General features: G+C 35.6%; 1 protein-coding gene across 1 annotated transcript; it reads right to left on the bottom strand.

Annotated features, from left to right (window-relative positions):
* Nucleotides 1–3,736: 3,736 nt before the first annotated feature.
* Nucleotides 3,737–6,467, bottom strand: LOC133331718 (glutathione hydrolase 1 proenzyme; the record flags this gene model as incomplete). The annotated part of the gene is made up of 4 exons (XM_061540095.1): nucleotides 3,737–4,018; nucleotides 4,080–4,320; nucleotides 5,205–5,624; nucleotides 5,691–6,467. Coding segments are annotated over 4 exons (1,717 nt in total), but the record flags the coding sequence as incomplete, so codon positions are not given.
* Between the last annotated feature and the right edge of the window lie 6,367 nt (nucleotides 6,468–12,834).

The following is a 12,834-nucleotide window of genomic DNA, read 5'->3' as shown; positions in this document are numbered from 1 at the left end:
TGGGTTCGAGGTAAGCCGTTATGTTCACTCCACTACTCTCGAGTTCCGACTCAACTCGTTGTACGGCGCAACAACAACCTTTTATTGTTGTTCATATCGGCATTTTATTTTGTTTGTTAGTTATCGTCGTTGTTGTTGTTGCTGTTGTTGAGTGGACTGTTGTAGTTGGATTTATTTTTGTTTACGTTATAAAATTTACGATATTAACATTCTCCATCCACTCAACCAATAGAGAGACTTAACTCTCTCGGACATGTAAAATATCAAAAAACAATCACAGAATATTATTTCAGAATATCGAGTATTATGATAACTGAAGCGTGGATTTTTTTTTCATTTTCTTAAAAAAATACAAGCTAATGTATTTTTTAAAGAACAATTTTCAAGGGCTAGAATTTTTTTAAAGAATATTTTTGAGATACCACTACAATAGGCTCGAATATGTTAAAGAATATTTTTTCAAGGACCACTACAATAGGTGTGGATATAAAGAGTGATTGACTGACGGACTGATTTAACGATTCATCAACGCCCAGGCGAAACGGCTGAAGCTAGAATCATGAAATTTTGGGTTAGGGTCACTCCAAGGTGACAGATAAGGCTGGGTTTTTGGAAATTCGTACTAGAACGTGAGGAAAAGTACTAAATGTGATACCACTTGTATTTGGAGAACCGGTGGAGCTAGAACTATGAAATTTGGTTTGGTGGTCATTGATGGAGTGTAGGATAGATGTACCAAAGGATTTTTGGAAATTCGAACTATCCGAAAAGTACGAAAATGTACTAAATTTGGTACAATTCTGTAGCATTTGAACGGATAGCGTTAAAAACTTGAAATTTGAAGTGTGAATATGGTTGTGAAGTGGGGTCCATTTAAGAAGATGGTTTTGAAAGTGTGTACTTATGTGTACGAAAAGTACTATATGGTACTATATTTGGCACTAATTTAATTTGGATATACAAATCGAGCTGGAATTCTGGAATTCGAAATTAAAAGTACGGTCGGGGTGCAGGATTGGGATATGAACGTAGTTTTGGAAATTTGTTACTTGTGTGTACGAAAAGTACTAAATCGTACTATAATCGGTACAGTTTGGATTTGGGTGAACCGATAGAGCGGGAACAATGAAATTTGAAGTTAGGATCACTGTAGGGGTGTGGAATTGGGGTCAGGATTCCGTTTAAGAAAATAATACTTATGTGTACTAAACGGTACTAAATTTGGTACAATTTGAATTTTAGGAGAACCAATAGAGTTAGAATCATGAAATTTGGAGTCACGATCACTGTTGAGGTGTAAGATTGAGATATGTAGGAAGTGTTAGAAATTAGTACTAATGTATGTTTGGTACAATTTGAATTGTGGGTAAAGCGATAGTGCTGGAATCCCGAAATTTTGATTTAGGATCACTGTAGAGGTGTAGGTTGGGGTATGTAGGAAGATTTGGAAATTGGTACTACTATGTACTAAATTTGAATTGTGAGTGAACCGATAGATTTGGAACCCTGTGGGGGTGTAGGAAGTTTTAAAAACTTTTAATAAGTGTATTAAGTTTGGTACAATTCGAATTATGGGTCAAGCGATAGAGTTGGAGTTCTGAAATTATGATTTACGATCACTGTGGATTGGGATATGTAGGAAGGTTTGGAAATTGGCACTACTATGTACTAAATTTAGTACAATTTGATTGGTGGTGAACAGATAGAGTTGGAATCCTGAAATTTTGATTTCGGAACACTGTGGGATTGTAGGATTGGGGTATGTAGGAAGTTTTGGAAATTGGTCCTACTGTGCACAAAATTTGGTACAATTTGAATTGTGGGTGAACCGATAGAGTTCGAATCCTGAAAATTGGATTTAGGATTACTGTGGAGGTGTAGAACTGAGGTATGTAGGAAGTTTTGGAAATTTGTATTACTGTGCTAAATTTGGTACAATTTGATTTGTGGGTGAAGCGATAGAGTTGGAATCCTGAAACTTGGATTTAGGGTCATTGGAGGTGGTGGATTATGGTATGTATGATGTTTTGGAAAAATTAGTACAATTTGAATTATAGGTGAACCGATAGAGTTGGAATCTTGAAACTTGGATTTAAGTTTTGGAAATTCATACTACTGTGTACTAAATTTGGTACAATTTGAATAATGAGTGAACCGATACAGTTGAATCCTGTATCGGATTTAGAACCACTTTGGGGTGTAGGTTTGTGGTAAGAAGGAGGTTTTAGGAAGTTTTGTAAATGGTTGAGGAGGGTAAATGGAACTATATTTGGTAAAATTTGGATTTGAGTGAACTAAGTGGTACTCAAATTCAATTTATGGTCGATATTAATCTGTGGTCGATATTAATGTGTTTTTCTAAAACATGGAGTTTTCTGTGAAAATTAAATAATAATATGTTTAAATATTACACACATTCGCTAACGAAGTAGCGGCATATGCTAGTATCTGACATTTTTTTAATTTCATACAAATATTTATTAAATATTTGCATCCAAAAATAAGCTATAATTGCGTTCTGTTCAAGTGTTGATAACTAAATACGTTTTTGATGTCGATTTGAGTAAAACTTTTTTACGATTAGCATTATTGGCTGTGGTGCCAATATTATCTCTTAGCTAATTAGCCTTTATTGTAGTGCTCCAAGATTAGGTGTATAGGCTTTAAGATTATGGTTATATTTTAAAATTTGGCACATTATCGCAATTTTCAAAATAAACATATTATTATTGCTTTTTAATTTTTATGATTTAATAATGCGCCTCGTGATAGCGCCACATAAGTAAACACAAAACAAAATATTTTACATAGTATTCGAAAAAAATAAGAAAGCCTTAAAAAATATTTTTAAAAAAATTAACGCCTATTCTAGGCACATAATCGGCATGCTGTTTAGTTCATCTGATTGTTGTAGATAGTATCGCACAATAAAAATTTAATATGTCTATTTTGATACTGATCATAAAGATAGGAAATCTGTAGTATTTTGACATTAATGAGAATTTTTGTGAAGAGTTAAGTTTTGAATATTTGTTTAATGCTAAACTCTTTGATTAAAAGTTAAATTGAATGGGTGTCATATTATGGTAATTGCAGTAATAAATATTGCGTTTAAATAAAGTACTACTTTAAAACGAATAAGTTGGGCGCAATGACTTTTGGTAGACTACATATAGGTCCGCAAACATATATAAATATTCATTTTGAATTTAATTATATTTCTTATAAAAGTTTTATATTTTATTTTAACGAATCTAAGTTTTTTTTTTTTGAGAATCAAGCCCAAAAAATAAAATTTTAAATGGCAATACTTTTAAATTCCAGTATTTAAAATACATATTAAAAATATGTATTATACCGATTTTATGTAGTTCACCTGTTGCTCTAATTTTACTTAAGAAACCAAACTGGAAGTGGGAAGTTTTGAACCGAATGGTGACGTTTTCAGTTCAATTCCACAAATAAAACAAGGAATCCATGATCCACTGCTCCATATTGCAATAAGAAAATGTGTCATAAAAATCAAATTAAAAATGTAAACCTGTAAAATATGCAAAATATTATTCTCGTTTGATAAATAAAAAATTATTATTTAATCCTCAACTTGGCTTCCGTATAAATTTATTTTAAATTCAAGAAACAAATTTAATTTGGATCAAACAACAAACATATTATTTCACACTTAAATTCGATGGATATGAACTGGATTTGAACACCTGTTTGATTGGAGCAACCACATTTATTTCTTGGGATGTACAACAACGGCACTGCCAACACGACGACGATCACAAACCGGATGTGGTACATGCGTCTTGAGACCAATGGCCGTTAATGCCGAATAGGCTTTATCAGCTGGCAAATAATTCAAATCATGACCAACATGAATCAAATAATCCATGGTGTGGTCGGGTACCTCAGGTTCTACATCGACCAACATGGGAGCCAATTGATGATGGACACGGCCAGAGTTTAGGGCAATATCAATGGGTTCATTGAAGACAAAGTAACGGAGGATGGTCTGAAGAACAAAAGTAGAAAATAATTAGATAAGATATTAGAGAAAATATTTCACTTCATACCTGAGCCACAGATGTGGTAATTTTGGAACCACCAGCACCACCAACCAACAGCTTAACATGACCATGTTTATCCAATACAATACTGGGACAGGTGGAAGACATTGGGCGTTTGCCAGGTTTAATGTAGTTAGCAGGTGAAGCTGGAATACCATAGGCATTGATAACACCGGGTGTGGAGAAGTCATCCATTTCATCGTTCAATATGATGCCAGTTTGACGGGAACGGACCTTGGCACCAAAGCTGGAGAAGAACGAGAAAAAATATTAAATTAAAAATGAAGGTTTAATTGTAAGGTCTGAAAAAATACTCTTTAAAAAAATATTGCCCTGGAAAAATGATTTTAAAAAATCCAAGCCTTTTTTTAAAACTTCGAAAAATATATTTTTTCAAAAAATCCACGCCTTTTTTATAAGCCAATAATAACCCTTGAACAAATATATTTTTTCAAAAATCCACGCCTTTTTTATAAGCCAATAATAACCCTTGAACAAATATATTTTTTCAAAAATCCACGCCTTTTTTATAAGCCAATAATAACCCTTGAATAAATATTCCTTAAAAAAATCCACGCCTCTTGATTGTCCTTGAAAATATATTCCTTAAAAAAATCCACGCCTCTTGGTCGTCCTTAAAAAATATTCCTTAAAAAATCCACGCCTCTTGATTGTCCTTGAAAATATATTCCTTAAAAAATCCACGCCTCTTGGTCGTCCTTAAAAAAATATTCCTTAAAGAAATCCACGCCTTTTGGTCGTCCATGAAAAAATATTTAAAAAAAATCCCCGCCTCTTGGTGGTCCTTGAAAAAATATTTAAAAAAATCCACGCCTCTTGGTGGTCCTTGAAATATATTCTTTAAAAAATCCACGCCTATTGGTGGCGCTTGAAAAATATTCTTTAAAAAATCCACGCCTCTTGGTGGTCCTTAAAAAATATTTAAAAAAATCCACGCCTATTGGTGGTCCTTGAAAAAGTATTTAAAAAATCCACGCCTCTTGGAGGTCCTTGAAAAAATATTAAAAAATCCACGCCTATTGTTGGTCCTTGAAAAAATATTCCTTAAAAAATCCACGCATCATGGTGGTCCTTGAAAAAATGTTCCTCAAAAATATTCTCTCTACTTACTGACTATTAATGGTACTGGTCACCGAGATAGCATCACCGTTGGGCGCCAACACAACCAAATTAGCAGTACCATGATCTTCCTCATTGGTGAAATTGGCACCATAGTAAGCGAAATCGGTAAATGTGACATCATCTTTGATTAGTTCACGAATTTTAGCAGCAAATTTGGGACTCTTCAGCTGATCATAGACCTCTTGGACCTGAGGTTCAAAATGGATATCACCCAAATTGGTACGATGGCCGTAGGCATGTTTGAAGGTCTCCACAACTCGCTGCCAATAAACATCATGATGACGGGTATACAACGGTTCCATAACATTCAAAATAAAGGCCAAGACGGCTCCACTTGTTGGCAAGGGAGTGGTATATAGAGAATAGCCGCCAGTGAAATGGGCCACAATGGGTTCTTCCCAACGGACACTGAAAGAAAAATTTTAATTTTTAATAAAGCAAATATAAGACTTGTGTTTGCCCTTCCAAACTTACTCATATCTCATTAAATCTTCTTCGGTAATAATGCCACCCATTTCCTGAATATCTTCCACCAATCTCTTGCCAATACGTCCACCACGATACATAACCTCAGGACCTTCATTGGCCACGATACGTAAAGTTTCACCCAATTGTGGCCGGTACATGGTCTCACCCTCTTTGTACAATTCATTGGTGTATTTGTTAATGAAAATCTCCGCCATTGATGGTTCATTGCGTATCCGATTTGCATTCAAATTTAAAACATTGGCCAAATAACGTGACACCTTATGACCCTTGACACACAATTCGATGGTCGGCTCAAACAAAGTCTTCCATGGCAATTTACCATATTTCTCGTGTAAACGCCAATAGCCATAAATTTCGCTGGGAATGGCAGCCGATATGGCACCGGTAATTTCCTTGCCAATAAACATATCTTGATTAGCCAACGCGGGTGCTGTTTCACGAGCAATCAATGTTTCCACACGTCCCGTTTCTTTGGTATAAATAGTGGCAACAAAACCACCACCAACACCTAAACTATGTGGCAGCATAACACCTTCGCACAACAGTGTGGCAATGGCAGCATCAATTGCGGAGCCTCCTTCCTTCAGCATGTTACCTCCAATTTCAGCACATCCTTCACCATTGGAAGCCACAGCACCAACACCAGCTTCATTATCAACATCTCTATCCTTGAGGGTAAATATTATGCCAAGAGGCAAAGCTATGACCAGCATAGCCAGAATGATCCACAGACCGGCATGTTTCTTGCAACATCCATTGGAACTGGAAAAAAATAGATCAATCAAAAGAAAATCTTTTAGTAAGGGATAATATATTCAACAGAAAAAATTCCAATAAGGACTAGGAATTTTTTTTAAGTGCTGTTTTCCTTTCCTTTCCTTAAAATAATTAAAAAAAAACTTGAAAACATATTTAAAAAAATACACTCTTTAATGGTCCCTGAAAAATATGCTTTATTTTTTTTTTTGCAACCCTTGAAAAATTTTTTTGAAAAAGCCACGCCTTTAAAAGTCCTTGATAAAAAATAATTTTAAAAACTCCCTCTGCTTTAATAGTCCTTAAATAAAATATTCTTTAAAAAATTCACGCCTTTTAATAAACTATTCTTCAAAAAATCCACGCATTTTAATAAGATCTGCGAATCTGCACATGGCATGTGCGCACGTTGTACAGAACAGGCGCAGTGTTCGCTTTGGCGGATGTACTCAAGAAGTACGAAGCCGATATTATTGCCTTACAGGAAATGCGATAGAAAGGGACTGGCATAAGTAAATCAGATGATTACGCCCTATATTATAGCTGCCATGAAACGAGCCATGAATTTGGATGCGGATTTATGGTTAAAATAATAAAGACCTCGTCTCCAGATTCATTCCAGTAGATGAGCGAATTGCTATAATCCGTATAAAAGCGAAGTTCTTCTACATCAGCTTCATTTGCTCCCCCGCTCCGACCGAAGATAAAGATGAACAGACCAAAGACATATTTTACAGGCGCCTAGAAACAGCATATGATCGTTGTCCCGGTCATGACATTAAAATTCTGCTAGGAGATTTTAATACAAAAATTGGAAGGGAAAATATCTTTTGCCACACCGTCGGAAAATTCAGCCTCTATGAAGAAACATCAGGCAACGGTCTGAGGTATATTTAATTCGCGGCAGCAAAATACATGGTAGTTAGAAGCACCAGATTCAAGCATCTCGATATACACAAGACCACTTGGATTTCTCCCCATCGAACAACGAGAAATCAAATCGATCATGTTGTGATAGACGGAAGGCATTCACCCAGTGTTTAGACGTCCAATCGATCTGGGGAACGAATATCGATTCGGACCATTATCTTGTGTCAGCCATGGTACGCACCCGTCTTAATGTAGAAGCAATGGTGCGAAATTTGTCGCCGAAAAGCTATAAACACAACACTGAGTCTACCCCTTGTCCCGATAATAATATAGAAACACAATGGCAGAGAATTGCCCACTCCCTGTAAACTCCGTGGTACGTATAGGGCAACACTGCGGACAGTAGCAACACGTAATGCGATGGAGAACTATCGGGAGAAAAGGAGAGAGGAGAAACGTATTTTCAAAAAGAAGAAAGAACAAAAAAAAAACGTGAGCTTGAGCAAATCGAGATTTACAGGTGTCAAAATGAAGTTCGAAAATTCTATCAACTGGTAAAACACCAAACCGAAGGCTTTGGTGCAGGCACATCCTCCTGTAGAGATAAAGAAGGAAACCTGGTGACAGATATAGACAGCGTGCTGAGGATCTGGAAAGAGCATTTTGAAAAACTTCTGGTATCAAATAGTAGCAGTCAATTGGATACCCCAGAACCAATGAGAGATGATGGTATAGAGTGTATACCACCAGAATAGCAATCGGCTGAAGAATAATTAAACAGCACCAGCCGAATTATTGAAGACTGGTGGTCAGGTGCATGCACCAGCTGATTAGTACAATTTGGCTAGAAGAATGCATGCCCAATGATTGGAACCTCAGCATCCTGTGTCCTGTGCACAAAGCAGGAGACAAGACGATATGTGCCAACTATAGAGGAATAAGTCTCCTTCCCATCGCATATAAAGTGCTATCCAATGGTCAATGACATCATTGGACCATAATTCGGCAATGCAGGATAACTTTAACAAACACAAGATCAGCCGTTAAAGTCGGAAAGTACCTCTCGGAGCCATTTAATATCGAAAGAGGATTCAGACAAGTTGACTGTTTGTCGTCTGACCTTTTTAACATCCTGCTGGAGATGTGAACAGAATGGCACGAAAAACACATCGACACATTTCACCTATTCGTCGACTATAAAACTCATTCGACAGCCCTTTTCGTTCAGATCTGTATAAAGCCATGTCTGCGTTTGGCGTTTCTGCAAAATTAATTCGGCAATGCAGGATAACTTTAACAAGCACAGGATCAGCAGTTAAAGTCGGAAAGTACCTCTCGGAGCCATTTAATATCGAACGAGGATTCAGACAAGGTAATAGTTTGAGGTGTGACCTTTTTAACATCCTGCTGGAGATGTGAACAAAATGGCACTCTGTACACCAAACAACACATGTTACTTGCCTACGCCGATGACATCGATATAATGGGTCGAACATTGCGAGCGGTAACAACTACCTTTGAACAAATCGAGAAGGAGGAGAAGGAAAAGGGTCTGGCAGTAAACGGCGAGAAGACCAACACGTCCAGTAGACTCGGAACAACTGTGAACTACAACTTGAGAACTATAGCTTCGATGTAGTCAAAGATTTTATATACCTTGGTACCGCCATAAATAAAACGAATGACATCAGTTTTGAGATTCGGAGAAGGACAGTGATGGCCAACCGATGCTACTATGGTCTGAGCAAACAACTCAAAAGCAAGGTCACCTCCCGCCAGACCAAACTCACACTCTACAAGACGCAGATACTACCCGTGCTGTTATATGGATCTGAAGCATGGGTACTTATGCAAGCAGATGAGGCAGCTCTTGGAGTGTTGACGGTGAATATCGCCGTCGAATGAACCATAAGTTGTACCAGCTATTCTCGGACATCGACATTGTTAGACGTATTGAGCTGCAGCGACTACGTTGGCTAGGTCATGTTGTGAGAATGGATGCCCTAGCCCAGAAGGCATATAAAAGCGAACAAGCTGATGGTTCACACAGAAGGGTATGGCCACGAATACGATGGAAAGATCAAATCGAAGACAACGTTGCCAAAAATGATCTTTCAAATTAAAAAATCCACGCATATTGTAGTGGTGGTTGAAAAATATTCTTTAAAAAATCCATGCCTATTGTGGTGGTCCTTGAAAAACTATTCTTTAAAAAATCCACGCCTCTAATGGTCCCTAAAAAACTATTCTTTAAAAAATCCACGCCTATTGTAGTGGTCCTTGAAAAACTATTCTTTAAAAAATCCACGCCTCTAATGGTCCCTAAAAAAATATTCTTTAAAAAATCCACGCCTATTGTAGTTGTCCTTGAAAAACTATTCTTTAAAAAATCCACGCCTATTGTAGTGGTCCTTGAAAAACTATTCTTTAAAAAATCCACGCCTATTGTAGTGGTCCTTGAAAAACTATTCTTTAAAAAATCCACGCCTATTGTAGTGGTCCTTGAAAAACTATTCTTTAAAAAATCCACGCCTATTGTAGTGGTCCTTGAAAAACTATTCTTTAAAAAATCCACGCCTATTGTAGTGGTCCTTGAAAAACTATTCTTTAAAAAATCCACGCCTCTAATGGTCCTTGAAAAACTATTCTTTAAAAAATCCACGCCTCTAATGGTCCTTGAAAAACTATTCTTTAAAAAATCCACGCCTCTAATGGTCCTTGAAAAACTATTCTTTAAAAAATCCACGTCTCTTGTAGTGATCCTTGAAAAAATATTCTTTAAAAAATCCACGCTTATTGGTTGTCCTTGAAAAAAATTTAAATTTAAAATATTCAGTTTTTTTTTATAAATTCCGAAATTGTTGATACACATTGACGTAATTATTTCCGATTGGTTTTTTAATATTTTATTTTTCAAGTTTACGTAATTTTTTCCACCATTTTATTACACAAGCAATCTCAATATTTTTTGCCAGTCCATATTTGGTTTTAATTTTTCATTCTATTCTATTCCACTATTTTTTTTACATTCTTTTTTTTAATTCCAGGATATCAACACTTACGCCATTTTAAAAGGAATCCGTTTGATGTAAGTATCCTTTCAAATCGGAGATACTTAACTACTAGACCGCTTTAGACGACCTTTTCAAACTGTCAATCAAAAACGAATTGAATGATTTATATTTGGTCAATTCGGAATATTTTAATTAACGACCATATTTAGATAATTTTTTTATTATTATCTAGTTGGCCCCTAAATAACCATACTGTTTGTTTCAAATCGAATAATCTCCAACCCCATTATCATATCTCTATGAATAATACGGGGTAGTGGTGGTGGTGATATCAACCCAAGAAAGTAACCTTTGATTGCACAAATCAAATTAGGAAGTACATATTCGAAATTTTGATATTGCAATTTCTAAAATTTAAAAAAGCAAGAAGATAATTTAAAAAATAAGGCACAGATAATCAGTAGAAATGAAATTTCCTATGCTTGAGGGAAAAAATCCAAAGTGACGTTATTGGGATGCATATAACAAAGTTTTCAATTTATTTACCAGTTATTGAATCGGTAACACCGACATATTTCAACTTTGTGACTCATATTCTAATCCAGAAAGACTTTATCTTCAAATAATCCAATGGATAGATAAACGATTTGCTAAGGTCATATACTCGTATGTATATATTTTAGTTGGAGACAACAATATTTTTTTTTATTTTATTTGAAAAAAGCCGATAAACATATATGTAAAATAACTTTTGGAAGATAAGAATATGTAGAACAAACTTTGGAGCCGCTATGAGGTAATACGGTAGACAGCTGGCACAAAAAAAAAAAAATAAATTTTGATATTTGGTGAGTATTTTTTCAAGGAGCAAATCCAAGAGGCCTGAATTTTTTAAAGAATATTTTTCAAGGACCACCACAAGAGGCGTGGATTTTTTAAAGAATATTTTTCAAGGACCACTACAAGAGGCGTGGATTTTTTAAAGAATATTTTTCAAGGACCACTACAAGAGGCGTGGATTTTTTAAAGAATATTTTTCAAGGACCACTACAAGAGGCGTGGATTTTTTAAAGAATATTTTTCAAGGACCACTACAAGAGGCGTGGATTTTTTAAAGAATATTTTTCAAGGACCACTACAAGAGGCGTGGATTTTTTAAAGAATATTTTTCAAGGACCACTACAAGAGGCGTGGATTTTTTAAAGAATATTTTTCAAGGACCACTACAAGAGGCGTGGATTTTTTAAAGAATATTTTTCAAGGACCACTACGTGGATTTTTTAAAGAATATTTTTCAAGGACCACTACAAGAGGCGTGGATTTTTTAAAGAATATTTTTCAAGGACCACTACAAGAGGCGTGGATTTTTTAAAGAATATTTTTCAAGGACCACTACAAGAGGCGTGGATTTTTTAAAGAATATTTTTTAAGGACCACTACAAGAGGCGTGGATTTTTTAAAGAATATTTTTCACGGACCATTACAAGAGGCGTGGATTTTTTAAAGAATATTTTTCACGGACCATTACAAGAGGCGTGGATTTTTTAAAGAATATTTTTTCAAGGACCACTACAAGATGTGGATTTTTTAAAGAATATTTTTTCAAGGACCACTACAAGAGGCAACCACTACAAGAGGCGTGGATTTTTTAAAGAATATTTTTCAAGGACCACTACAAGAGGCGTGGATTTTTTAAAGAATATTTTTCAAGGACCACTACAAGAGGCGTGGATTTTTTAAAGAATATTTTTTCAGGGACCACTACAAGAGGCGTGGATTTTTTAAAGAATATTTTTTCAGGGACCACTACAAGAGGCGTGGATTTTTTAAAGAATATTTTTTCAGGGACCACTACAAGAGGCGTGGATTTTTTAAAGAATATTTTTTCAGGGACCACTACAAGAGGCGTGGATTTTTTAAAGAATATTTTTTCAGGGACCACTACAAGAGGCGTGGATTTTTTAAAGAATATTTTTTCAGGGACCACTACAAGAGGCGTGGATTTTTTAAAGAATATTTTTTCAGGGACCACTACAAGAGGCGTGGATTTTTTAAAGAATATTTTTCAGGGACCACTACAAGAGGCGTGGATTTTTTAAAGAATATTTTTTCAGGGACCACTACAAGAGGCGTGGATTTTTTAAAGAATATTTTTCAAGGACCACTACAAGAGGCGTGGATTTTTTAAAGAATATTTTTCAAGGACCACTACAAGAGGCGTGGATTTTTTAAAGAATATTTTTTAAGGACCACTACAAGAGGCGTGGATTTTTTAAAGAATATTTTTCAAGGACAAGGACCACTACAAGAGGCGTGGATTTTTTAAAGAATATTTTTCAAGGACCACTACAAGAGGCGTGGATTTTTTAAAGAATATTTTTCAAAGACCACTACAAGAGGCGTGGATTTTTTAAAGAATATTTTTCAAGGACCACTACAAGAGGCGTGGATTTTTTAAAGAATATTTTTCAAGGACCACTACAAGAGGC

The sequence above is a fragment of the Musca vetustissima genome, unplaced genomic scaffold (genome assembly GCF_032173495.1).
Source record: "Musca vetustissima isolate MV318-11 ecotype Yass unplaced genomic scaffold, APGP_CSIRO_Mvet_v1 utg15261, whole genome shotgun sequence".
NCBI lineage: Eukaryota > Metazoa > Arthropoda > Insecta > Diptera > Muscidae > Musca > Musca vetustissima.
The sequence above is the reverse complement of the archived record's forward strand: the minus strand, read 5'-3'. Positions and strand labels throughout refer to the sequence as shown.